The sequence below is a fragment of the Zootoca vivipara genome, chromosome 3, assembly GCF_965207765.1.
Source record: "Zootoca vivipara chromosome 3, rZooViv2.hap1.1, whole genome shotgun sequence".
NCBI classification, from domain to species: domain Eukaryota; kingdom Metazoa; phylum Chordata; class Lepidosauria; order Squamata; family Lacertidae; genus Zootoca; species Zootoca vivipara.
In genome coordinates, this window is record NC_142586.1 from 59,439,298 (window position 1) to 59,466,198 (window position 26,901).

Below are 26,901 nucleotides of genomic sequence, written 5' to 3' on the forward strand. Positions count from 1 at the left end.
GGTGCTGAGACTTATTAGGAGCACTGGCAGAGGAAGGGAGGTGCGAGAGGGGCGGTGTGCCCTGGGTGTCATCCCTGAGGGGGGGTGACATCACTGCACCACCCCCCTGGGACGCTCAGCCTGCCCCCGGGTGCACAGCAGGTGCGCCGCTTCGGGGGTGGAGTAGCTAGCTCCGCCTCTGCTTTGGAGACCCCTATTTCCCCCCACAGAGCTGCTAATCTTTAAATGCTTTCACCATCAATCCCTCTTTCCCAGGGAACTCTAGAAATTGTAGCCCTGTGAGGTGAACAAGGGGGTTTCCTAACAGCTCTCAGCCCCCTTAAGGAACCAAAGTTCCCATGATTCTTTGGGGGAAGTGGCCACTGTTTAAAGTGCTATGATGTTGCTTGCATAGTGCCGCCTGGGGATGGTGGGGAGAGCATCCAATTTCTGGATAAGCCTCCACTGATGCTTTCTCCTTCTAAATAAGATGAGAAATCTAGGAAATAAGCCTTGAACTAAGGATTGACCAAGAATTACTATGGCTTTTTATGCTATATACCGTATTTTTCGCCCCATAGGACGTACCTGACCATAGGACGCATCTAGTTTTGAGAGGAGGAAAACAAGAATTTTTTTTTGCTTTCTTGAATTGTCCTAGGCATAGCAGCCAACTCCTAGAGGCCTAGGTGCCTTTGCCGCCCCCCCCCCCCAAATATTTGAGGAAGCTTCTTTTGCAAAGGGGGAAAGCTCCATTTTTTAGGATCAGCTCAAAGTTGTTGAGCTTACCTTGCAAAGGGGAAAATCCTGTTTTTATGGGGTTCAACTCACAGTTCTGCAGCTTCTCTAGGAAAGGAAAGGGACCCATTCTCCCAGTTTCCAGACAGATAATCTAATCAGCCAATCACATGTCGCTGGGGAAACAAACAGCCTTCCTTTGCAGACAACAATTGAGGCCTGGGCAAGGGGCCTGGGCGGGGCCAGAAAGGGAGCTAGCTCCCTTATCTCCCTCCCCAATCTCTTGCAATCAGCTGCTGAGTGGGTTCCTTTCAACACACTCTTTCCCTCTTGTTAGCCTTTAACTCTTTCTTTTCTTTTTTTAAAAAAGCACGTTCTGCCTTTAGCCCCTGGGCAATTCGTCTCCAGGGATCTGCCTTTAGCCCCCGGGCAATTCGTCTCCAGGGACCACGCACTCGCTCCATAAGACGCACAGAATTTCCTCTTACTTTTTAGGAGGAAAAAAGTGTCTCTTATGGATCGAAAAATATGGTAAATAAAATCAAAACAGGTGTTTTAAAATGTAATCCTATACCAGGGGTCAGCAAACTTTTTTAGCAGTGGGCCGGTCCACTGTCCCTCAGACCTTGTGGGGAGCTGGACTATATTATTTTTTTTGGGGGGGATGAACGAATTCCTATGCCCACAAATAACCCAGAGATGCATTTTAAATAAAAGCACACATTCTACTCATGTAAAAACATGCTGATTCCTGGACTGTCTGCGGGCTAGATTTAGAAGGCGATTGGGCCGGATCTGGCTCCCGTGCCTTAGTTTGCCTACCCATGTCCTATCCTATACTCTTTTACCTGTTAGTAATAGTTGGTCTCCACTAGGGTTGTCATATTTCACAAAGTGAAAATCTGGATACAAAAGTTGTTGAGTTTTGCCCAAAGTTGTTGAACATTTTTTCCAAAATCTAAAAAAAAACACAACACATTAAATTGAGCTTTTCTTAAGGAAATCCACCAAATATAGACTTCTGACATGGGTTTGCCATACGTCTGGATTTTCCTGGACATTTTGGCGATTTTTGCCTGGACACTGTTTCCGACTGCCACATTCCGGCTATGTCAGGGAAATTCTGGATATATGGCAACCCTATCTCCACCAACCTGCCTACTGACCAGGGGGTGGTGCTGTCCATCAGCTTCCTTCTCCTTAGCATCAGTGTTACTCTTCTTCTTCGCCAAACCTTTATTAGGCATTGCAAGTACAGTATAGGCAATCATAAAGCACCCATATAAAATGTTCAAAAATATATACAAATAAACAGCCATGTAAAATATGTAATAACGGTTATTTTCATTGAAATTTCTCCCTGCCCTGCTAAATAGTGCCATTTGCCACTCTAAGAGATACTATTGACAAAAACTCATCCACCCTTGCAGTTACTCTTATAGAACAGAGCAATAGGCATAGCTGCCAAGTTTTCACTTTTCTCGTGAGGAAGCCTATTCAGCATAAGGGAAAATCCCTGTAAAAAAGGGATAACTTGACAGCTATGGCAGTAGGAAGATGAGGACAAAAGTAGAATTGGTGGGCTTCACCATCCATTGTCTCTGACTCCACTTATGACTGCCTTCTCACCAGTCAAAATGGGCACCAGTCCCTTCTAGAAAACACTAAAGGAAAGAGAAAGTGGGATACGACCAAGGATCTTCCAACCCAGAAGCTCTGGAGGACAAGACAACATCACGAGGTTGTCCCATATCAAGGGCCACAGATCTTTTCCTACAAAATTCTGAATGTAGTGTTAATCTGACTTGGTCATCAATAGGAACCAGTACATTTTGCTAAGTGAGGTTTTGATAATATGCATCTTTTGATTGTTCCAATCAGGTTTCTTTTATAACAGCTATTTCCCCAGTTTTCCACAATCAAATTACTGAAAAGGTTTTAATGAGCTGAACAGTTTCTTTGGTTTGTTGGTCTTCTTCTTCAGTACCCAGGTGGTGGAAGCCAACTATTGCAGAACCAATTACGTGACACAGAAAACCTTTTAAATATGACAGATTTATGGCAAATAATGTAATTCTAAACCCATGTGTAAAGTTGGATTTGTGTAGGAAAGCTGCTCCAAGGATCTGGAGGAATTCCCCACTGGCTCTGGATTTAAGAGTCCTGAAATTTCCCAAGTCTTTCAAGGTGGGTGGGGATTAATTATTATGGTTTCATTTATGCAGCACTCTGCGCTATCCAAGTAAGTTAGCGAGTGAGTCTGTAGGAAGTGAGTGAGTGAATATGTGAGTGTATCCCTTGGGTAAGGCATGTAATCAGACATTAAGTCACAGATACAACCCACAGATGCACTGATATTATTATTATGAAAAATCTAGGAAATAAGCCTTGAACTGACTAAGGATTGACCAAGAGTTACTATGGCTTTATACTATGTAAATAAATCAAAACATGAGTTTTAAATTGTAATCCTATATACTCTTTTAAACTGTTAGTAATCCCTAGTAAGCTCAGTAGGACCTTCTTCTAAGTAGATCTGCATACACTTACTGAGGGTAATTTCAGTGTATATCAGGCATCCAGATATGTTTTAGCCTACAACTCCCATGATCCTTAGCTAACAGGACCAGTGGTCAAGGATGATGGGAACTGTAGTCCAAAACATCTGGAGGGCCGAAGGTTGGGGATGCCTGGTGTATATCATCAGTCAAAGCTGAAGGAGCCAAATTCAGACCCGGTGAAAGCAAATCCACCCATCTACATTTCTAGTGCAACCTTTCTCAGTGTGGCCTATGTGGGATTATTTGATTTTTAAGTATCTCAAAACAGCCACATGCGTTGGGCAATCTGAAAGGTCACTTGATGAATTAGCAGGGATTTAAACCTAGATTTCCAAGCCTATTCCAAGCCATAACCTATGATAATTACCGATACAAGAGACACTGTAGATCAGGGGTATCAAACTCAAATTCATCGGGGTCCGCATCAGCAGTTTGGTCACCCTCAAAGGTCCGGTTGTATCTGTAGGACTATGTGTCCACTCTTTATTATCATAAATTATTGTCACTGCATTCTATTATTACTGTTTTTTGTAATAATGTAAGTAATAACTAGCTCTGAAAGCAGAAACATAGTCAGAATAATGGCAAGAAGATATTCAAATGTACAATTATTGTACAATTTATTGAAAAATGATTTTTGGTAACTGCACTGGGTGGTGGAGGCTCGCTAGGGTTTCATGCAGGACCTTTGCAGAGCTACTAGTACCTGGAGATGCTGGGGTCCTTCTGCATGCAGGACAGATGTTCTGCCAGTGAGCCACCACCCTTCACCAAAGGGACTGGCTGAGGTTGACTCACTGGAGCTGCTCTCCTGGTTCCAGGGTTTAAGGGCCAGAAGTATAAAGCAGCACCCTATGTTTCTGAGGAGAGGGAGAGGGAGGGGAGGGAGGGAGGGAGGAAGGAAGGAAGAAAAGAGGGAGTGGGAGGGAGAGAGGAAGGAAAGAGGGGAGAGAAAGAAGAGTAGGAAATAAGGAAGGGAATAAAGAAGGAAAGAAAAAGAAAGAGGGAGAGAAGACGGAAAGGGAGAAAGAAGGAAGAAAGTAGAGGGAAAGAAAGAATAAGAATGAGGGAGAGGAAGAAAGATGGGAATGACGGAAGGAAGAAAGGAAGGAAGAAAGAAAGAAAAGAGGGAGCAGGAGGGAGAGAGGAAGGAAAGAGGTGAGAGAAAGAAGAGTAGGAAAGAAGGAATAAAGAAGGAAAGAAAAAGAAAGAGGGAGAGAAGACAGAGATAAAGAAGGAAGGAAGGAGAGGGAAAGAAAGAATAAGAACGAGAGAGAGGAAGAAAGAAAGGGAAGGGGGGGTGTCGCCGCCTTGATTCAGCGCCAGAAAAGAGCGCGAAGGGACCCAGGGGCAAAAAGCATTTCCCGTGCAGCGTGAGGCAGCGGGTGTCCGTTTTAGGAGAAGTGCGTAAAGCCTCAGAGTTGCACGTTCATGAGGCTGAGCCGCTTCTGAGCTCACGTTCATGAGGCTGAGCCGCGGCAGGAGGAGGAGGAGGTGAGGCAAGAGGAGGAGGAGGCGGCTTGTCAGGTCGGTGTCCGGCAGCACCGTACGGAGAGTGCCGAGCCTCTGGGACGCAGCAGTGCTCTGTAGCACTTTGAATCCTCCTCCTCCTCCACGTGGCGCTGCTGGGTGCTTTGTCTGTGCTTCAGCAGCAGCAGCAGCAGCAGCAGCAGCAGCAGCAGCAGCAGCAGCAGCAGCAGCCGTTTCCAGGCGCTGAGCCGTGGCAGGAGGAGGAGGATTCAAAGTGCTACAGAGCACTGCTGCGTCGCAGAGGCTCGGGACTCTCCGTGTGGCGCTGCCGGGCGCTGACCCGGCAAGCTGCCTCCTCCTCCTGCTGTGGCTCGGGGCGCTCCACGCAGCGCTGCTCCGGCCGCCTTTCTACCCCCCCCCCAGCCCCAGCTCTTTGTCGGCGCTTTGTCGGCGCGGCGCTTCAGCAGCAAGGTCCCGCTGCTGGGTCCCGCTGGCTGGGGCGCTCGGCGGGCCACATGACGAGGTCTGGCGGGCCGGATTTGGCCCCCGGGCCTTGTGTTTGACACCCGTGCTAGATTGTATTTTATTCAGAATTAGGAATAATTTTGCGCCCTAAACGCAGCAGAGGTTTTCAAAAGAAATCAGATAATAGAAGGGTTGTATAAGTGTCACCTACATTGTTTGGAGTCATTTATTGATTTTTGTGGTTTAAAATGTGGAATTTTTTTTATGATGGTTAGTTAGTATAGTTAGATTCCGAATGTGGAATTTCTCTCCTCCTTAATCATGATCTGCAGCTAAGAACAAACCTGGGCTATAGACTGGTGAAGGAGTGGAATTTTCCAACTTTTAAAACAGAAGGATTTCTAATATTTATTTATTTGTTAGATTTATAACCCGTCTTTCCCCCCAAAGCAGCTCAGGTGGGGAGGGAACACACAAGGGATACATCTAAAAGTGATTCTGATACAGATGCAAAGTGGGAAAGATCTTTACTTAGAAGGCTGTTTGGAAGAGGAAGGTTTCCGGAAGGTGCTGAAAAGGCAACAGAAACGGCACCTGTCTAATATTTAAGGGAAGGAGATTCCAACACTAAAAACCCAATTCTAATCTTGCGTGGAATGGATGTCCTGATAAGGTGCTCACATGCAGTGCACAGTGATGGATTAGCCGTATAAGAGGAAAGATAAGCTTTTTGATATCCTGGTTGAAAGCAGTATAGGGCTTTATACACCAGAACCAACACCTTGAACGTAGCCCTGTAGCTAACAGGGAGCCTATGCGATTCTTGCAGCAGCAGCAGCAGCAGCAGCAGCAGCAGCAGCAGCAGCAGCAGCAGCAGCAGCAGTAGCAGCAGCAGCAGTGTAACATGGTAGTAATACCCTGCACTGGTGAACGGTCAAGTCCCTGCATTTTGCACTAGCTGCAGTTTCTGGATCTCCCACAAGGGCAGCCCCACACAGCGTGCATTGCAGTAATCCAATCTGGAGATAGCCCATGCATGGCTACCCTGGTCCAGAAATGGCTGTATTACTGGTCAAAGCTGATAAAAGGCACTCCTAGCCACTAGCGGGACGCAGGTGGCGCTGTGGGTTAAACCAAGAGCCTAGGGCTTGCCAATCAGAAGGTCAGTGGTTCGAATCCCTGCAATGGGGCGAGCTCCCATTGCTCGGTCCCAGCTCCTGCCAACCTAGCAGTTTGAAAGCATCTCAAAGTACAAGTAGATAAATAGCTCCAAGCGGGAAGGTAAATGGCGTTTCCATGTGCTGCTCTGGTTCGCCAGAAGCGGCTTTGTCATGCTGGCCACATGCCCTGGAAGCTGTACGCCGGCTCACTCAGTCAATAATGCGAGATGAGTGCCGCAACCCCAGAATCGCACACAACTGGACCTAATGGTCAGGGGTCCCTTTACCTAGCCACGGATGCCCTGCCCTGTGTGCAAGGGCATCAACTCCTAGGGGCCGAGACACTAGGGGCTCAATTTATTTATTTATTGAGGGGGCTGTGCACTTTAATATTCAGAGGGCTCCACACAACAGGATGTTGTGTTCAGTGCCCTCACTCAACCGGAGAAACTGGTGCCTCTGCCTGTGTGTCAGACCAGCGACAACTTGAGGCAGCCCCATGGCCATCCATCATGGATGCCTTGAAGCCCCGAGCTAGAACACTAAAGGCGGCCTCAGCCTGGCTGTTGGAATCATCCAGAACCATTGTTCTGGGCAGTTCCAACAGCACACCTGTCACCAAAGAGTCACTTCTATGCAGAGAGGAAAGGTTAAAATGGTCGCGGGTTTCTTTTAAAGCCATTCCCAAATGAGGGGAGGGGGGTGGAATTACTGGCAGAAGACTAAATTTGATTGCGAATCCACCGGCCTTTCTGACCATCGGTTCATTTTAGAAACCTGACACAAGGGTTCCACTAACAGTGGAAGAGGCTGAAAGGCATTTTTAAATAGCACAGGTGAAATTGGGCAGAGCAGGACATTGCAGCACAAAACTGAGGCTTGTATTAGAAATCAACCTACAACCAAGCTACAATCCAAAGTCCACAGAGTGCCAGCTACATCTAGTGGCTGCAGGTAGGTTACTGCAAATTTCCCACAGGCCTAGCCATGGGCTGTCATCTATCATGTCAAATTACTCCTATTTCGTTTGAACTATGTAAAACTCAACTTGAGATCAAAGATACTCTGGATTTAATGTCCCAAGAACTCATGAAATCTCCTCGACATATGTGTATGATTCTTTAGGCTCTATTTTAAAAGGGGTCGTGCTTGACTGACAGCTTTGGCAGCTGTTGGGAAAAGCCACAGCTATTAATGAACATCCACTGCAGTGAGAGAAAACCAGCTACCGAATGGTTAATATACCAAATGAACAAAAAGCTAAGGGCATCCAGGGTTGCCTGCCTAGTTTCTCTTTCACTTCCTTGCTTGTTTCTGTTATATCTAGAAACTCCTGGTACTGCTAAGTAAAATATCCTGTTTAAAATATGATGTTGTGCCTGTCTTCGATGTGGTGAAAGAAAAAGCTATACTGCAGCAATAGGATTCATCTTTCAAAAATGACAGATGTTAAGAAAAGCAGTTAGAGCCACTAAAAACTGAGCTAACCCTTGTAAATCATATCCCTTCATTTACATAGGCTTGCCCCAGCCAGGGCATGTTCTTGGTCATGGAAGTGTTTGGCATTACACAGAAAAGGATGGTTGGTTCAACAGGTGAATGAATATAAGAGATAAGATTAATGAATCCAGTGTGCGCAAACTTGGTTAGCTTTAACACTAACAAAAGAGCAATCACATGGGACCCCAAATCCAAAACAGGCTCCTTACCTAAATGGAGCCCTCACATTGGTTTCCTGCTGAAAATCTCATCCCCAGTTGATATTTGCCTCAGAGGTGCCCTTTGAGGCCAGATAGCAGTGGGGAAAGTTGCTTCTCAGCAAGAAACAGATGCAGGCCTCCAACATGGGCCATTCTGGAGAGGGCCCCCACTTGGCTCATTTTACATCAGTATAATAAGCCCTAGAGGCCAAATAACATGTTTACATTAACACCATGTTTAGGACTGGCCACACCTCTTAAGAGCATACGAAGGGCCTGCTGGATGAAGCCAATGGCCCATCTACTCCAGCATCAAAGGAGCCAGCCAGATTCCTGGGATAAACTCGCAAGCAAAAGGGCTCTCTCCCCTCCTGCAGTTTCCAGCAACTGGTATTCAGAAGAATGACTGCCTCTGACCATGGAGACAGAGCATCGCCTTCATCATGGCTAGTAGCCATTGACTGACACATCCTGCGTGGATTTGCTTAATTCATTTTTTAGTTATCCACGTTGGTGGCTATCAGTGGTGGCGCCTGCCCTGTGGAACGCCCTCCCAACAGATGCCAAAAAGGAAAACAACTACCAGACTTTTAGAAGACATCTGAAGGCAGCCCTGTTCAGGGAGGCTTTTAATGTTTAATAGATTATTGTGTTTTATTCTTCTGTTGGAAGCCGCCCAGAGTGGCTGGGGAGACCCGGCCAGATGGGCGGGGTATAAATAATAAATTATTATTATTATTATTATTATTATTATTATTATTATTATTATTATTATTACCTCATGTGTGAGCGAGCGCCATAGTTTAACTATGCAAGGGGTGAAGGCATACCATCCTGAATCTTCCAATATTTAGCTTCAATGGATGTCCACCAATTCTAGCCTTATTGGGGGGGGGACTTTTCTCTGTCCGCTTTCTCCATGCCATGCATAATTTTATAAACTTATATCACATTACCTCCAACTCACCATTTATCTAAACTGAAAAGTCCTCAATGTTGCCACCTTTCTTCATAGGGGGGAGTTGATCCATCTACTTGATTCTTTCATCTGCCCGTTTCTCGACCTTTTCTCCAACTTTACAACATCCTTTTCGATGTGAGGCATCCAGAGATATAAACGGTATTCCAAATGAGGTCAGGTCATAGATTTGCATAACGGCAGTATGAGATGGGCAGTTTTATTTTCAGTTCCTTTTCTGATAATCCCTAGCATGGGGACCTTGATGCAGATTGGGAGCCTGGCCCAGGGAGAAAAAGGGTTGTAAAAAACAACAACCCTGCTTCTGTGCTGCAGTCCCAAAACTAGATCACAGTTGCTTTTGTTAAAAAAAAAGTAAGTGAGAAGCATGGTCGCTCCTAAGCATGCGATTACTGCACTATTTGGCTTTGAGTTAGAATATAAATCCCAATTTCCAGATTCAAAGTGCTATGGGCTAAATCTATTGCACCAATAGAACTGGAACTTGTTAACAATTTACTATAGGGATCAACTAACCCAGGAGTATGTCAAAAGGTAAATGCCACATTGGCCGGAATCATCATTTCTTCTCTCTCAGGCCGTTTTCCACACAATTACCGTAGTCCAGTTAGGTATTTGCCTAACATCTCTTTTGTGTGGAGGATGGGGAGAAAGGAATTACTGTTTTCATGAATTCTGATCTACATTCCACAAGGTGGCACCAACGCCTAATATATTCAGAAGAGTGTTTACATTTCAAAGCTGACCACCCGTAACAGATTAGCGGATTAATATTTTGCTCTAAAGGATCTGGCCTTTACTGTTGACATCAATTTATGTGCCGCGTAGGCTTTTGCAGTTGTAAAAGTCATCCAGACTATAAACTGCACAATAGATGTCACCTTATTCTAAGTCTGCCTCCCTTGAGCACCTCATAAACAGCTGTGAGGAGCTAACTGTTCTTGCTGCATGCATCGCAGACGCCTTTCTCAGCACCAGCAAGTGGCTGTCACCGCTCGTTTCCCTCCAGCCGCAAGAGAGCGACGCCGTTTTATTATTCATCAGCACCTATTTTCTTAACAAGTGTCTCTTGTGCCGCTTCTGCGCACGGCCTATCGTTGATCTCCATTGCAAATAAAGCGCCGTGTCTATTTATGGCCAAGGCTTAAAGAACAGTAGAGCTCATGTACCATATGAGAACTTTTTGAAAAAGGGCCAAAGTACAGAGGTCAAGTTTCCTGTGCTATAAGCAACTTAAAACAGGAACGTAACACTCTTTCCCCTAGCCTAGTTTGCAAAATAATCTGGCAATGGCTGGCAAACTAGGTCACTGCTCACATCATAATTATACACTTTGGTCTAGTGTAAATAAGTGGTTTAAAGTTATTGTTTTATTATTATTTAGAGAATGTTACAGCAAATATTATGGAGCAGCTTGGACCTCATCTATTCTGCCAGAAGTTGAGGATTCAAGCTTTGACGACGCTTCCCAAAATTCAGTTAAGAGACAGGGTTCATGAAAATGTTTGCAAAACATTGCTTTTCAGCTGTATGTGAACCGGTGTTGTGACTTTATATACTGTTACAAAACAAACACTAGAGTAATCCAACTCCCAGTATATTTTAAGCTTCTCTAGGCGCTTAGGGCTGCTTTATATGGAAAGATCCGTGAAGGTTGCAATTCTAAAAGCAGTGAATGGAATACTACCAAGTAATTGTACACAGGATTCTGCTGTAGGTGTACCTTTGAACTGGCATATATCATATGGAAACTCAATATTGGCTAGAACTCCCTATCAAATGTACACTCACTGGAAAAATCTGAGCTTGTGGCCATGTAATACATGAAATTGCTCTCCCTTTAAATAAGTTTACAAAAACCCTAAATATATATATATTTTAAAAAGAACACTTGATAGCAGTTTGACAACTTTGTAGTACCTGATAAACTGAAACTTATTATGCAACTTGGTGCATGTAAACAAGAAGTTCTTCCTTGTATGATCAAGAGATGCCAATTTTTGAAGGATCTCCTACCTAAAGGAATACCTAGACTATAACTTTATAGTTGCTCTATCAATCACCAAAGAAAGCAGAACTATCCCATGAGGTTTATGCAGAGTATTTAAATTCCAAGAGTACTCCATCTAGTTTAAAACATGTTAAGTAATGTTAGACCCCTAAGTTGCTTTATTAGCCAGGCAACTATTTTTTAGAAGTATAGAATGTCAGCCATCTTGGATCCACACACTTTCCTAGCCAAATACCTCAAGCCACCCCGGTCAAAACTTGACCTCTGTTAAGTCTAAGCCAAAGATGCAGATTAGAGAGCCTTAAAATAAACTGATGCAAGGTTTCAACACAGCTATACCTGTTTTCCTGTAAATAGTACATGCAGACAAAGATATAAAATCCTAATGTAATGGTAAGGTGGCTGGAAGCCTCTGCAATTACTGCTTGAAACCAAGCATGCACAACCCCAAATATTGATTATTTGCTTCTGTCAATGCCCTTGTTCTCAAGTTGCCCTTGCCACCCCATATTCAATGATTTTGTTGATGCACAAGGATAAACCATTGGGGAATTTTTGAATTATCTTATTATGGAAGACTTAGAAGAACCAAAATAAGTTCTAGTCCAGTTGTTCTCTCTCTCAAGGCACAAACACCTGATCCTCCATCACCACTTCCCCCCCTCTATAGGCCACATGGCAGAGAACAGGTGCAGTGCGCCTTGAAAGAAAAAAAATGTTGATGGGCGACAAAAGGCAAGCCTTGTGTTACAACAGAAAAAGTACAGAAACCAAGACACACACCCAAGCTCACTGCCACAGATCCAGATGCAGTAATAAGAATGGTTGGCCAGCTAACCTTTTCTATTTTATAAATCCATATGCAGTACAAGAGAGTTCAAACCCAAGAATTCTTCTGTTCTCAGGTGGTTTTCCCACATGGGAGTCTTGAAGCATGACATGCCACCACATCTGCCTTGGAAGTTACTATGAGACAGGGGGACAGGTCTAAACTTGTTGCATATATTTCAGTTTTATTCTACAAGAGAATTTGGTGAACGAGGGGTCAGGTCAGCGCATTCAATTGCTGTGACCTTGTTAAAAAAAAGTGATTAAATCAATTGTCAAAGCCACCACCTCCTTTACTCATATTAGTATTGAAATGACATTGTTGGGGGCAAATAGTGCCTACTCTTGCCTTAATGTATATACAGTACACGGTTTCTGCTCTTCTATGCCAAAATGTGGAAGTCACTCATTTTTGGTGTCAGGATTCAACTTCTAGAGAGTAAGACTAGTTCAACTTTGCCCAATGAAAACATTTCCTACCAAAGTTCTCCTTCTCTTCTTTCTGCCTTCTGCACAATGAAAACTCATGGAATGCAAGGTTTTTTTGGTTATCATTTGCTAACAGCATTAGATGCTTAAGAGGGAACAAAATCTGTCGTTGGTTGAACCCTTCTGCATGACAGCAAATATATTTACGTGAGGAATCAATTCTTATGGATAAGATAAGTGAGAGTATTTATAAAATTAAAGTTTAATAGATAAATAGAATAAATACTTTTATGCATCATAATTCTGGACGACTACATTTAAAGCAAGTAAATTGGCAAATCACAAAGTTGTTGCCTCTTGGCAATTTCACTTTAGATAAAATCACACAGGCATGTTACAATGTTATTCATGAGACTGGTGTCATAATTAGGCTTAAATCCTTTTTAAAAAAAACTTTCTGCACTGATCATGACATATAGCATACAATGGTGTCATGTAGATTTTCTTTCAGAATGTTTCACACAACCCAACAGTTCAACAAGTTAAATGGGTTATATGTATCAAACATTTGTGAGGTGGAGAAGAGAAAAAAATTAAAATTTAAAGAAAAAAAAATGGTAACTGGTATCTAGAAAAAATTAAAGCATGTAACTTTTTATTGACATTGGCAAATTAAAATAGAATAAATTAACAAGTATGTTCTCAAAAAATTGTACAAAAATACTGTCAAATTTCCTAAAAAGCTTTCAACACAGTAGTTTGCCCCCCGTACTGAATAAACTATGTAAGCACAATGCCAAAATGAAAATATGTTGACGATAGAACCAGAATAAAATAAAATCCTATGAAATGCTTTCCCCAACAACTAGACACCATTCCATTCACACTATATTATTGTCTGTACAGATGGGGGGGAGGAAAGAGAGCAGACAGCAGAGCTTAAGTAACAGTACTATTTTTCCTGATCAGAGAGGGTTTGGCCCACATTTGTTAAGCTTCCAGTTCAGCAGACTAAAAAAAAAAGTTTCACTGCAAATGCATAGTTAAAAACAAAGCAAGAGGGCAGTATTTGTGCAGGAATCTACCCTGAAGTTCATGCAACCAACTAATGCAATATTTTTGTCCTTCAACTTAGAATTTGAATGCAGTTTTCAGTCATCTGAAATGATAGCCTATAGAAAATCCACAATATTAAGCACTTTGCCAATATTCATATCTAACAGTTGACATAATTGGTATGTTGCCAGTGAAGAAATTATAGCTGAGGAATTACTAAAAAAGAATGAATCAGATAAAATTATTATAGGGAAGGGGAGGGCTTAATGGAGTGTCCACGTTTAAGAAAAAAAAAAGTGGCAGCAAATTTAAAAGGGGGAAACAATTATACAAGCTTATAGTTTACTCTGCTTCCCAGATACTTGAGCTCTTAAAAGCCTTTGAAATACTGTGTCTAGAGGGAATGTTTTCATTCATACAGATAAAAAAAGTCATCTTGTTTGGCAAGAAGTCAGCAGCTCACTCTGCTGGACTGCTGTTTGCAAACGAAGTCCGTCATGAAATCAAACTCGTTCTGTCCCAACCACAGCTCAGGAAGCTCCTTGATGCGATCCAAGCCCATTTCTATGACTAAGGACATAAGCACCTCCTCGTCAATGAAGTCAGTGTCTATGACATTGGGAGGCAGCATTGCTGCAGGGACGTGGGGCACAGAGGCCGGCACGCCGCTGCCTCCGCTGCCTCCGCCGTGCTTTGGGTTGCAGTCTCTGAAATGCTGGGTGGCTCCGTTGAGCTGGTGGCTGGCAGGGTGCAAGTCCGGCATGTAGTGGTTGTGAGGGTACGGGTGGTGGCTGAAGTACTGGTTGTTGAGCTTCTGCAGCTGCATGCTGGCTGTCAAGGGCCCCCCCTGGGTGGCAACCGTAGGAGCCATGAACTGGGAATTGTTAAACCTCGCCGTCGGAGGCAGGGTGCTGGGAGGGTGGCCCCCGTTCACATTCCCCGGCCCCATGGCGTGCCGGATCCCACTGTTTGCATTCATATTTCCACCTCCGTAATGTATATGGTCGCTCATCAAGGCACTGAAGGCATGTTGCTGCTGCTGCTGCTGGTGGTGGTGGGTGGGAAACTGACCCATTCCCATTCGATGCGCTGGGTGGTGATGAAGCCCATTGGTTCCGTCGGGGAAGCGCCCGTGGTTCATGGCCATCATGTGGTCTGCCATTTCCAGCCTTTAAAAGTTAATGTTTACAGAGAGAGAGAAAGAAAGAGATAAACATTGTGTGTGCGTGCGCGCTTGCCAGCAACCAGCGCCGCTTTTCTCACTGAACTGCCTTTCTCCTTAGGAAACCGCCTGCAGGATGATCACGCCTCGCGGCACGAATTCTGCCCCGGACAGGTCCTTCCCTCCTGACAGCAATGTTTCCTTGCAGTTCTCAGGCGGCTCTGGGTTTCTTTTCTCCAGCCTGCAATAGGCAGGAAGGCACCTTGTGCAAAGGGGAAGGATACAGCCGCCTAGCCCTCCCACCGCAACTCGTGCACACCCCGGAGCTAAATGAGCGTGCACACCATCAACAGTCCCCCTTCCTCCCAACCCGAATTCATTTGCCTCCAACCGCGTACGTTTCTTTTATTTTAATTTTTTTAGCATGCCCTTGCACAAAACGGCTTACATAAGAAAGGCAGAGCGGCGCGCGACCTTCTCCCTTTCTCCTTGTCAAGAACAACTTTGCGAATTTAAAGTCTGCAAGGGTTGTTTGCAATCCGAGAAGAAGTGGATTGAAGGGTCCTGCTGAAAATGCACTCCTTGACCCCCCTTGCCCTCCAAACATCCCCATTGATCGCACTGCAGGAAGAAGCCCCCCCCGGTCAAAAAAGAGACCCCCACTTTGCGCGCTACTCACCTCACGCCCTCTCTCCTGTTTGCTCCAAACGTGTTGCTAAAATCAGTCAGTAAAGATCTCCCAGCATAGAGCAAGCGGTTGTCTTTTCCCCTCCTCTGTGCTCGCGTAAGTGGAGTATAATCTTTATATTATTGCTATTCCTCCTCCTGCTGCTGCTGCTGCATAAACCAGTCTCAAAGCCGCTGCTCTCCCTCCTCGGCGCGTTTCTCATCAGCACTTGCCAACAATGAGCTGTATTTCCTACCCAGCTTTGGCCACAGCTAATATAGGATTTCAAAAGGGAGGAGCGAAAGCCTTCACAGGCAACCAGAAGTAAAACCTGGAGCAGGCAAAGAAGGGGGGGGAGAAAACCCAACAAGCCAGGCGGAACTGGAAGGAATCCAAAGAATCCTGTTCCTTCTGCCCGAGTGACACGTGGGTTTGCTGATGTCCTCCGGTCGGCGCGCTTTGCTAAGGACCTCCATTTCACAGATCTCGGAAATGGATCGGGAGGCTGCCGGGGGGCAAGAGCAATGAGAGGGAACAGGAACCCTGGCCGCGGCGAGAGCCATCGCTCACCATTATGGATGGAGCGGCACTTCGTGTTCAGCCGTGATCTGTTTACATCCCTCCCCTGCCCTGATCCATCACGCTATTAGGGTGCTGACTGTCGTACACTCCCAGCGTGGACGTTTATTGCAGGGTTATTCGATATGGGTATTATTATTATTATTATTATTATTATTATTATTATTATTATTATTAGCTAACCCCCAGGGTATCTATATCTGTATATAATGTCACCGTCCTTTCCCAGTCCTGGAGAGAGGCAGCTCTGAAGCCCTTTGATTTTCACAGAAAGCGATTTCAGGAAAGCTGGCCCCCTTTATCTTCCCACAATGGCTGCGCTCCCTTTCAGCACGTGGTAACAGGGAGGGCTCTTCAGTAGGGCTACTTTGGAGCAAGCCTCTGCTCTCAGCCGACTGCACACACACACACAAAAAGAGCCTGCAAGATTCCTGGAGAAGCGCGTCTTCCAGGGTACGCACACTCAGATCCAAGCCACGCTTTCGAGGTGGCGCGCGGCTTCTCCGTGCACATTTTGCTGGTAGCTTTGGCAGTCAAACGGAGGCGTCTCTGCTCTGCAAACAAATCCAGCGATCCTCGGCCCAGGCATCCCCCTCCCTCTCCTCGCTTTTTTTTTTTTTTAGTAAACAAACATGAGCCACAGCAGTGCATACTTGCCCTTACTTCAGGAGCTTGGGGCTAAAGGCGGCTCTGCAGGATTGACCGGCCTCCCGGTATCTACGGAGGCAATCGGTTTTGCAGTAAGCAAACACCCATGGCAGGTTTATATGGCTGTAAAAAGGAGGCTACGCGATAATTGCTCTGTGAATAAAGCACGCCCCACCCGCCCGCATGTTTTCTACATCTGTGCTGCTCGCGCCCCTTGGAAGCGTTGCTTAGCAGGGTCAAGCCAGTTGATAATACAGGGACGGAAGCCCCTCTCTGGCAGCCAACCTTGTGCATCTCTCTCTCTCTCTCTCTCTCTCTCTCTCTCTCTCTCTCTCTCTCTCTCTCTCTCTCTCTCACACACACACACACACACACACACACACACACACACACGAGTGAACTTTAAATATTAACCCGCAAGTTCGAAACTTTACCACTTTTCCCCATGGGCAGCATGTCTGCACATTACCCCACAAATACAACTCTAGAGCTGAGGATGGCTCACAATGGTCTGGGTTCGTTTGGGTCAGATCCTTGATAGGGTAGTAGTGACTTTGACTTAAAGTATTGGTACAAACAATCCATAGTGTACTGATGTTTTTGTAGCTTCTTGAATACTAAGTAGGAGGACAGAATGGGGAGCAAAGTCCGGTACTGGTTCCCTTTGGATTATCCAAAAGTAATGAGGTGCACAATCATTCATCCACAAGAGTATTGGAATATTCTTATTTTGTGTACTTTCCTGGAGGGGGGATGTTATTGTTTTGTTCTTGATTTTATTATGCATTTTTCATTTTTATCTCGGTGTTTTAATGCTGTGAACTGCCCTGAGCTCTATGGATGAAGGTTGGTATACAAATTTAATAAATAATAATAAATAAATGCACCCTCAAGTATTGTGGCAGTTAGCAAAGGACGTGCTTCAAGGCACCACGCGCCTCCCTATTTAATACTGCATTTGTTTGTTTAATGCAACTGCTGCACATCCTGCCTATTTCCTACCCATTGTATCCTCACAACAAGCCTGTAGAGTCGGTTAGGCTGGGAGGCAGTAACTGAGTCAAGGTGAGCTTCATGTTTGAGTAGGGATTTGAAGCAAGGTGGACCTAGGCATGTTGCCTTCTTGGGCTGTCATCTTATATACAAGGGTCAGCTAACACACACACACACACACACACACACACACACACACACACACACCCCAGGGGTGAGGGTGAGCTTCCAGCATTTTGCTTCCTATTACAGTGTTGTATTTTTCCCATGCCAAGGGTGCAGCCGCAAAACAGTCTTAGGAATAAGTGTTCTTTCCTGTTTCCTGTGCTTTATGGCCTTCAAAGCAGTGTGGCCAAATGGTTAGAGTGCTGGACAAGGACCTGGGAGACCCTGGTTCAAGCTCACTGGGCGACTGTCTTTCAGCCTCACCTACCTAGCAGGAGTGTTTTAAAGATGACATAGGGAAAGGGGGAATGAAAAGGTGGGATATAAATGTAATAAAGAAAATTATAATATATAATATAATTATAATATAATATAATATAATATAATATAATATAATATAATAATATAGGTGCTGCTGCAAGGTGACTCAAGGCAGATGCATCTGATTTTTGGAGGGCTGGTGAGTCCTTCACAACAACCCAGCAGAACAGTTTTTTATATAAATAATGTGTTTTTTTAATTGCCAAATTATTGGGGTCTTGGAGAGCCCAAATCTAGTCTGTGAGGTAGCCATTCACAAAGGTGACAGTTAAGTCTCACTGAATTCTGCGAGGCTTACTTGGGAGTAGACATGCATAGGATTGCTCTGTTAATGCTCTACATTGCTACATCAGGCGTAGCAAAAGTTGTACCTTCCAGATGTTGACAGTCTACAGCTCCCACCAACCCTGACCATCAGCCATGAGGGCTGGGAATGATGAGAGTTGAAGCGTAACATCAAATGTAAGGTATCCCATTGGCTGCCCCAATCTACTTGGCTGCTGGAATGAGAAGATTCTGATGAGAATGGATACCATTATCACTAAATTAGAGTTGGGCAAGCAGAGAAAGCTGTGCTAACAACAAAAAAAGTACCTTATTGGCTAAAGTAAGGAAGTCGACTTGACTTTACAACTACAAAGTAATAGAACAGAAATGACATATTGTGCATAATCGCCAGATCAAAGTTACAGATACTCAGGTCTCTGATATCAGGTGTGCATACTCTCCTCCATCCTGTCCATCTTTAGAGGAAAACGCCATGCGTGAAGCAGTCCTGAGTGCAGGGAGTCTCCTTGTGTGGAGCTTTGCCAAGATCAGGGTGAAGCTGACAGTGTGGAGTCTTGTCCTGGAAGAAGGTTTATTTTTATTTGACCTTCCTTCTTTTCTGGTATTCATATGGGAATTCATCTGAACACACCGTGAGTTGCGGGGGATTAAACTGCAGTGAAACGGGACACTTGGTCCCAGGGGATGCTGAGAGCTAAATTATGTGGGTGGTTATTTGGTGTTATTACTGTTGCTAAACAGGAAAACAATGGGCCCTCCGGAATTTAATCTTGAATTAGTATGCTGACCTTGCATGAATCACTGATGGAGGAGGGTAGGAGGGTGTGTAGTTTAACTCTTCCTGTTACATTAGCTGGCTTTTTGTTTTTTGGGTTTTTGTTTTGGCAACAGTATCACAGATCCAGTGGGGTCTATCATGATTCCACCTTTCTTTTCCGGTATTGTGCCCAGCAATCTGCCAATTTTGGGTATACTGTATGTTATCTGGTCTTGGGTGTACCAGACAGGAATTCCGTCACATTGCCTAACAGTCTCCTTGCACAAGAGGTGGCTTGGGGTTATGGTGTTGGGGACATCAAGGTTGGTGATCCTGTGAGAAATCAACATTGATGCTGTGGCGTCCCTTGTTAGTCACTGGCAGCAGGAAACATAATCTGGCCAATTTAAACTGTGGTTCTTTCTGCGAGGCTGCTCTCTTGATATAAAGGTTGCACCAGCAGGGAGCCACTTCAGAAACAGGATGGGAAAGGTGATGCTTTCAACAGCTTGGGGCTCCTGGTTTCCTAGTCACTCACGTCTTGACTTAGGTTTTTACTAGGGACCGGGGACAAATCCTGAATTCACCTGATTTGATCCACTCATGAACCAGATCAGTTCTTCAGAGCAGACCCGATGACTACATTGCTAACTGGCCTCTGCTTTTAATTTTTTTTAAAAAAAGACAATCCAGCCATGTTCCCCACCTCTTGCACATGACGGCGTATCATCAGATCCTGTTGCTTCTATGGGGACTTGCAGTGTTTCATTATAACGGGTGACAGCTGCCTCAGATAGCTGGACTAAAGCACATTCAAAGCACATTTCACCCCTCAGAGAATTCTGGGCACAGTGCAGTATTTTGTTGAGGGTTGCTGAGCACTGTAACTCTGTGAGTGGCAAACCACACTGCCCAGAATTCTTTGAGGGTGAAAATGTGCTTCAAATATGCTTGAAAGGTACCATGTCTACACGGGGCTCATATAACCCCATGGTATACCACAGAGCTACAAGGCAATGTAGTGCATGGGGCCATAGTGGAAGGAAACTCATGGTAAATCTAATTCAGCATGATCTAGATCAGGCATAGGCAACCTTGGCTCTCCAGATGTTTTGGAACTACAACTCCCGTGATCCCTGACCACTGGCCCTGTTAGCTAGGGATCATGGAAATTGTAGTTCCAAAACATCTGGAGAGCCAAGGTTGCCTATGCCTGATCTAGAGTCCATTTGAGGGTGGCAAAGAATATTAATTGTTCACCACTATTGCATCTGCTCAGTTCAGAACAGTGGAGTTATTTATATTTAAAGCGGTGAGGAGCAGGGAGTCCAACCACTGCTTATTTTGAAGTGAAGTATGGCTCCCAGTACGTTTCTGAGCACAATTCAAAGTGTTGGTGCTGACCTTTAAAGCCCTAAACGGCCTCGGTCCAGTATACCTGAAGGAGCGTCTCCACCCCCATCGTTCTACCCGGACACTGAGGTCCAGCTCCGAGGGCCTTCTGGTGGTTCCCTCACTGCGAGAAGCCAAGTTACAGGGAACCAGGCAGAGGGCCTTCTCGGTAGTGGCACCCGCCCTGTGGAATGCCCTCCCACCAGATGTCAAAAAGAAAAATAACTACCAGACTTTTAGAGCACATCTGAAGGCAGCCCTGTTTAGGGAAGCTTTTAATCTTTAAGAAATTAGTGTGTTTTAATATTTTTGTTGGAAGCCGCCCAGAGTGGCTGGGGAACCCAGCCAGATGGGTGGGGTATAAATAATAAATTATTGTTATTGTTATTATTATTATTATTATTATTATTATTATTATGAATTGTTACGTTGTTAATATTATTATTGAAATGCTCGTTGGTGTTTGTCGATGCATTGTTGTTTTCTATACTGTAAACCAACTTCAACATGAATATTGTGTAGGGAGATTGCATATAAATCAAAAGTTCAATCTAAAGTTTAAAATATGGATTTAGTTCTTTTTTTTTAAATTAAACACATTACTTGCTTTAAAAAGTAATGTGGTAACTGATCCAGACACTACTGATCCAGAAACTTTGAATCAGTTTAGACCTATTTTCTGCAGAACAAAATCAAACTTGTAGCATAATTTGAAAAATTAATATAATGATAACTATTGAGGATTTTTAAAAACTGCTTTTTTATTTTTAAGAGCTTTCACAAACAAAATACATGCAACAGAACAAAACACACACACACAGAAAGAAAGCATTAACCATATTGTTGAAAGTAAAATGGGATTAGAGGGTATATATTTTTTTAAAAACGTACAGGTGGTGATTTTTGTGCACATTTGATTGATGCACGACCACCCACATGGGGGTCCTTTTGGACTTGGAGGAAGGTAGAAAGGGGGCGGGCCAATAATGGGCTATTTGCACTCCACTGACATGCACAGAGGCCAGGAACGCAGCTCCAGCACAAATCGGGGGTTGCCTGCATTTACTCACACAAATATTACATTCTCTGGAATTCTGCCAGTCACATTGGATAACTGATGTTGCAGAATGAATTTAAAGCCAGGACAGGCTCTTTCCACTCTTTTGTAACAGGAGCTGCAAATACTTATATTGCTAACTAGTGCAATTCTGCGTTTGGTTTTCTCTGAATACTGAATATTTTGTGTGTTGCTGTTGTTTTGTTTTTTAGAAGAAGCCTGTAAACAAATCGATTCCAGGAAAGAATCAATGTGTTGCAGACTTTCTTGATCAAGGGCTGAACCAATTTAGCTACCAATTGCACTATACCAGGGGTCAGCAAACTTTTTCAGCAGGGGGCCGGTACACTGTCCCTCAGACCTTGTAGGGGGATGGACTATATTTTGGAAAACAACAACAAACCACACGAACCAACTCCTATGCCCCACAAATAACCCAGAGATGCATTTTAAATAAAAGGACACACTCTACTTATGTGAAAACACGCTGATTCCAAGACCGTCCGAGGGCCGGATTTAGAAGGCGATTGGGCCAGATCCGGCCCCTGGGCCTTAGTTTGCCTACTCATGTACTATACATTTAAAGCCGTATCATTTCGCTTTAAACAATCGCCCAAAGAATCCCCAGGGTTGCAGTTTTGTCAAGGGTGCTAAGAGATCCCCATTCTCCTCTCAGAGCTCTGGGAATTGTAGCTGGGGTTCCCTAACAATGATCAGCCCCGTTAAGAAACTTCACTTACCAGGATGCTTTGAGGGAAGTTGTGACTATTTAAAGTGGCATGATACGGCTTTAAATGTATAATGCAGATGCACCCTTTGACATAAACAGTTTGGCTACTTTGAAGTCAATGAACTTGATTTTGGTGTGTCTACTAATCTTGCTACTTTGTTGGATTCAACCCTGAGTGTTGTTTCCTTCTTAGTCTTCTCACATGCTTTGAGGAGAAGAGGGGTCTAACTTTTGTTTCAAGTAGCCAAGAACATTTCTGAGCAAAATCAGAACGTAAGTGATAGAATGGCAGCAAGTAAAAACTGCAGTGACAGGGAAACACGGACACTTCCAGCATCACTTCAGGAATCTTCTACACGGAAGACTTCTTTGATGGACATCAGCCTGTGAGTGGCTGGCAGGGCAAAGCTCTACTTGAGCAGCAAAAGGATTACCAGGCCTAGGTATGTCCACCAATCTCTTCTATTCTTCTTTTTCACAGATGAATCACTGGGAGCTATCATTTCTCAAAATATAGTTGGAACAGAGAAGAGCCTTCACTGTCACTCAAAAAACCTTCTGACTATCAACGCACAAACATAATTTCTAATAAATGGTCCATCTTTTCCCAATTGCTTCCCTGTTATATCCTCATGCATACATACATTTATTCCAGGGATCTGTACCACAGTTTCTCTTCAAAAAGAACTCGAAGCAGCTCCCGACAATAAAATTAATAAATGGAATAGCATCAAACTAAAATGGAAAACATTATTAAAATTTCAAAAGCAGCAAAAATGAAAAAAGAGCTGGTTCACCATACATATACATTGCCTGCAATGAAAAATACTGTGTATGAGCTGATGTGAAAGTCGTATGTACTGTTGCACGGTGAGGGCTCTTTTGCAGCTACAAGTGCCCATGTGATATTGTCACTGAGAGATGAACAGGAATGTGTTGTGTGTAACTGCATCGTTTTAACTAGGGGCCAAACTTCACATCTGCGACTGCATCTCCCAATGTTTGTAATCTTTGTTAAAAAGCAACTGTAGGGCCCACAAATTGGATGGGGGGGGGTACTGGTGGACTTGGCACCTGTTCTTCATTTACAGCATTTCCCTGACTAAAATTTTCCCCATCATGGAATGGGAAAAATTGTGGCATGGCAATATTAAATTGACTGCGTGTAGTTTACTAAGAGAAAACATAATGAAAATGATGTATAGGTGGTATCTTACACCAGTAAAACTAGCAAAAATATACCACAACCATGATAATAAATGTTGGAGATGTAAGAAAGAAGAAGGTTCCTTTTACCACATGTGGTGGACGTGTCCACTAGTAAGTGACTTCTGGAATAAGATTTATAATGAACTTAAGAAAGTGTTGAAAAACACATTTGTTAAGAAACCAGAAGCATTTCTAGTGGGCATTGTCGGAAAAGAGATACCTAAGGAAAACTGTAACCGCGGCTAGACTGCTGATCGCTAAGAACTGGAAATTACAAGTACTACCAACGATTGATGACTGGCATATGAAGATGATGGAGTTTATGGAACTGGCTGAGATGACCGGAAGAATCCGCAACCAGGGAGAGGAAGCGATGGAAGAAGAATGCAAAGATTTTAAGCTGTATTTAAAGAAATATGCAAAAGTGATATATTAAGATCAGAAATTAAGTTGTAAATAAACTGTGGAATTTTACGAATATGTTATGTGAAAGGGAGAAAATAAGATTATACAAGGTGATTAAAACGGTTTAGAATTTGCTAAGTATAAATGAGCCAAAGAACCACAGGGGAAGGGAACCCGAGGAGGTCCCAATATACAATGTGAACAAACAAAAGAATATGTATGCTTAATATGTATCTGCTTTTTGTCTTTTCTTTTTTCTCTTTTTTCTTTGTTCTGTATTATTGTTTTATTTATAAAATTTTTTTAAAGAAAAATATTATATAATTCCCCCCCCATCATAAAGCAGGGAGATAGAAACCTTTACAGTCATACCTCGGGTTAAGTACGCTTCAGTTTGAGTACTTTCAGTTTAAGTACTCCGCGGACCCGGGTTCTGCCACGCGCGCATGCGCAGAAGCAATCTATTGATGTTTTGTGCACACGCGCTATCTCCACTTGGATTAAGTACTTTTTGGGGTGTGAATGGCACCCCGGAACCAATTAAGTACTTAACCCGAGGTACCACTGTAAATTTGCTGTGTTAGGGGTCGCTTTTCATCATCTGGTTCGCTTTTGTGACTGTGGCTTGTGACTTCATTTTTGTGACTTGTTTTTGTGACTGTGTGGAACCCAGTTCAGCTACTGGTTGATTGTGTGACTGCAGAAATGGATAAAAGCCCCCCATCCAAACTGACTATCATCAGTGCACATAAGAATTTTTTTTTATTTTTTTCCATCTAAAATACTGTCTTTATTTTATAATAAAGTACATTGATTATTGCTTTCATTTTATGGATCAATGGTCTCATTAGTAAAATTCGTGTTAAATTGCTGTTTTAGGGGGTGTTTTTCATCGTCTGGAACGGATTTATCCACTTTCCATTACTTTCAATGGGAAAGTTCGCTTCAGGTTAAGTATGCTTCAGGTTAAATATGGACTTCCGGAACCAATTAAGTACTTAACCAGAGGTTACCACTGTACTGTACTCACCTTCTCCCCGCCTGTCCCTGTGGCAATTAGGGTGTGTGTGTGTGTGTGATGTCAGCCAGCCAATTGACACACCAAAAAGGGCTACCCTTTTCTTCTCCAATACTGTGGCCCAGGTCCAATTGTCCCCACCCCCTCAGCAGCTGTTTTAAAACCACAAAAAATGCAGGAGGAACGGAAATGCCATGTTATGTTTAGTTTGGACCTAACCTGAACCAAATTAAAGCAGATATCTGGCCTAAGATAAAAACTTAAGTAAACAGTCATGAACTGGAAAGAGAATGAATCTGGATTATAATTTTTGTTAAGCAGAGCACACATTTGATTTTAAACCACAGAGTGAACATTGCTGTTTGCACCATTTGTTTCCTTCAGTTTTGTTCCAGCACACTTGAAATGCTTCATCTTCCTTTAAAGTTAAAAGGATTAATTTCATGCCTCTGGAGGTTAGCCATCATTACCCTATTCCAGAGCTTCTCCCTTATGAAATTGGAGACTGGGAACAGCTTTTCTCACAGTGAAGGAGATTTGAAAGAAAGATCACTGTTTATGAGTTGTATATTCAATTCAACCAAATTTAGAACTAGCAAACAAAAGACCCCAATCATGACCAGTCATATTTCTAAATGCAATCAAAATTAAAATGGGAAAATCATTAAAAAAAAAACCTCATCCAGATTTATTTAACATGTTTGATATCTACATGGGCAGAACATTTAGGACTATATAAAGCATCAAACTAGATCAAGCAAAATGGAATCCTTAGCATATACTATTTATCATAGCTGCCAAGTTATCCCTTTTTTACAGGGATTTTCCCTTATGCTGAATAGGCTTCCTCGCGAGAAAAGCGAAAACTTGGCAGCTATGACTATTTATGTCAGAGATTGCTAACTCTTTTCAAGTATGTGTGTGTATGCACTATCATTGCTTTTTAAGGCCTGAATGAGATGAAGGGCGCCACAGTTTAAGAAGGATAGTGACAAACTGGAATGTGTGCAGAGGAGGGTGACCAAGATGACAATGGGTCTGGAAACCAAACCTTATAAGGGATGGTTGAGGGAGTTTTATATATTTAGTCTAGAAAAGTGGAGACTGAGAGGAACATTCTCCATACTCTCTTATTTCAACGAACATATTTGTTCTTGTACATCCTCGCTTTGACTTGTATATTCAGTATAATCCAGAGAAAATTAAGAGAAACAGAGTGTCATATACAGGGGGCATTCTATGGGTTTTACCTCCATTATATAGCTCCTGTTAGCTTCTTTTAAATTGTATATATTTTTCTAAGTTCAAATTGCAACTAAAAATGATCATTGTAATAAATACAATGGATAAGATTGCACCCAAAATGTTTTGAGTACTGTTGCTATTTCTGGATGAAAGATACATTAGTTTAATGTAAATCTTCTCCATGATCATTTGACATACAGGAGTGTTCAGTATACCCTAAGTTGATGAAATGCAGTAGATGTTAATAATAATTAGCAGCAGGAGGTGCAAAAGTATTAAGACTATATTGGTCTTCCAGCTTTATTGAAGATTAGTTGGTTAAATACTTTCTACAATTAATTTATCACTTCCAAACCCTTGCCAGTAATTCCTCCCCACACTAACTCTCTCCTATTCTTCTCTGTTTTCAGATTCCTGACACCCAGATTCTTCTTAAATGATCTGTGCTGTTATCCCTTGAGGCCCCCCTGCTTCCCTTTAAGTTTCCAGAATCAATTCTCCCTGCCAGCACTGACTGCAGTGTCCTCAGGTTTTACCTAGAAAGCTCTTATCGAAAATGTCTTCCTAAATTGCCAGTTTACTCTGGCTTACTTGCAGTACTATCACATAAACAGCAAATAATAAAAACAGGCCATGTCTTCCATAACATAATTACCAGTTTCAAACCAGAAAAAATGCCTTTATCATGCTGAAATCACCCAAATATATTATGAAGAAAGGTATGTTGTATACGTAGAGTGACAGAAATGCATGTTGGGGTCATTTCTGGCTTAACTCAACTGGCAAGGGCCATGTTCAGATGCCATGCTAAACAACAGTTCAGCATGATGAAAGCAAGCCTTGGACTGCGCCCTCCCTCTGTCCTCCAGTAGGACCGGGAGCTGCTTCA

At 43.3% G+C, this 26,901-nt stretch overlaps 1 protein-coding gene and 1 long non-coding RNA gene across 2 annotated transcripts; one reads left to right on the forward strand and one right to left on the reverse strand.

Annotated features, from left to right (window-relative positions):
* Positions 1-12,564: 12,564 nt before the first annotated feature.
* CITED2 (Cbp/p300 interacting transactivator with ED-rich tail 2) lies at positions 12,565-16,548 on the reverse strand. Its single transcript, XM_035108859.3, has 2 exons — positions 15,218-16,548; positions 12,565-14,545 (listed from the first exon to the last, which is right to left on the reverse strand). Exon 2 carries the CDS (start codon positions 14,536-14,538, stop codon positions 13,828-13,830), a length of 711 nt encoding a protein of 236 aa, XP_034964750.3. The 5' UTR covers positions 14,539-14,545; positions 15,218-16,548; the 3' UTR covers positions 12,565-13,827.
* On the forward strand, positions 15,643-22,746 carry LOC148686268 (uncharacterized). The gene is made up of 2 exons (XR_015948979.1): positions 15,643-15,913; positions 22,617-22,746. It is a non-coding gene; the product is annotated as an uncharacterized LOC148686268 (long non-coding RNA).
* Positions 22,747-26,901: the final 4,155 nt, after the last annotated feature.

Coding starts and splice junctions, on each gene's coding strand:
- CITED2 (XM_035108859.3), bottom strand. CDS start 14,538: ATGGCAGACCACATGATGGCCATGAACCACGGGCGCTTCCCCGACGGA.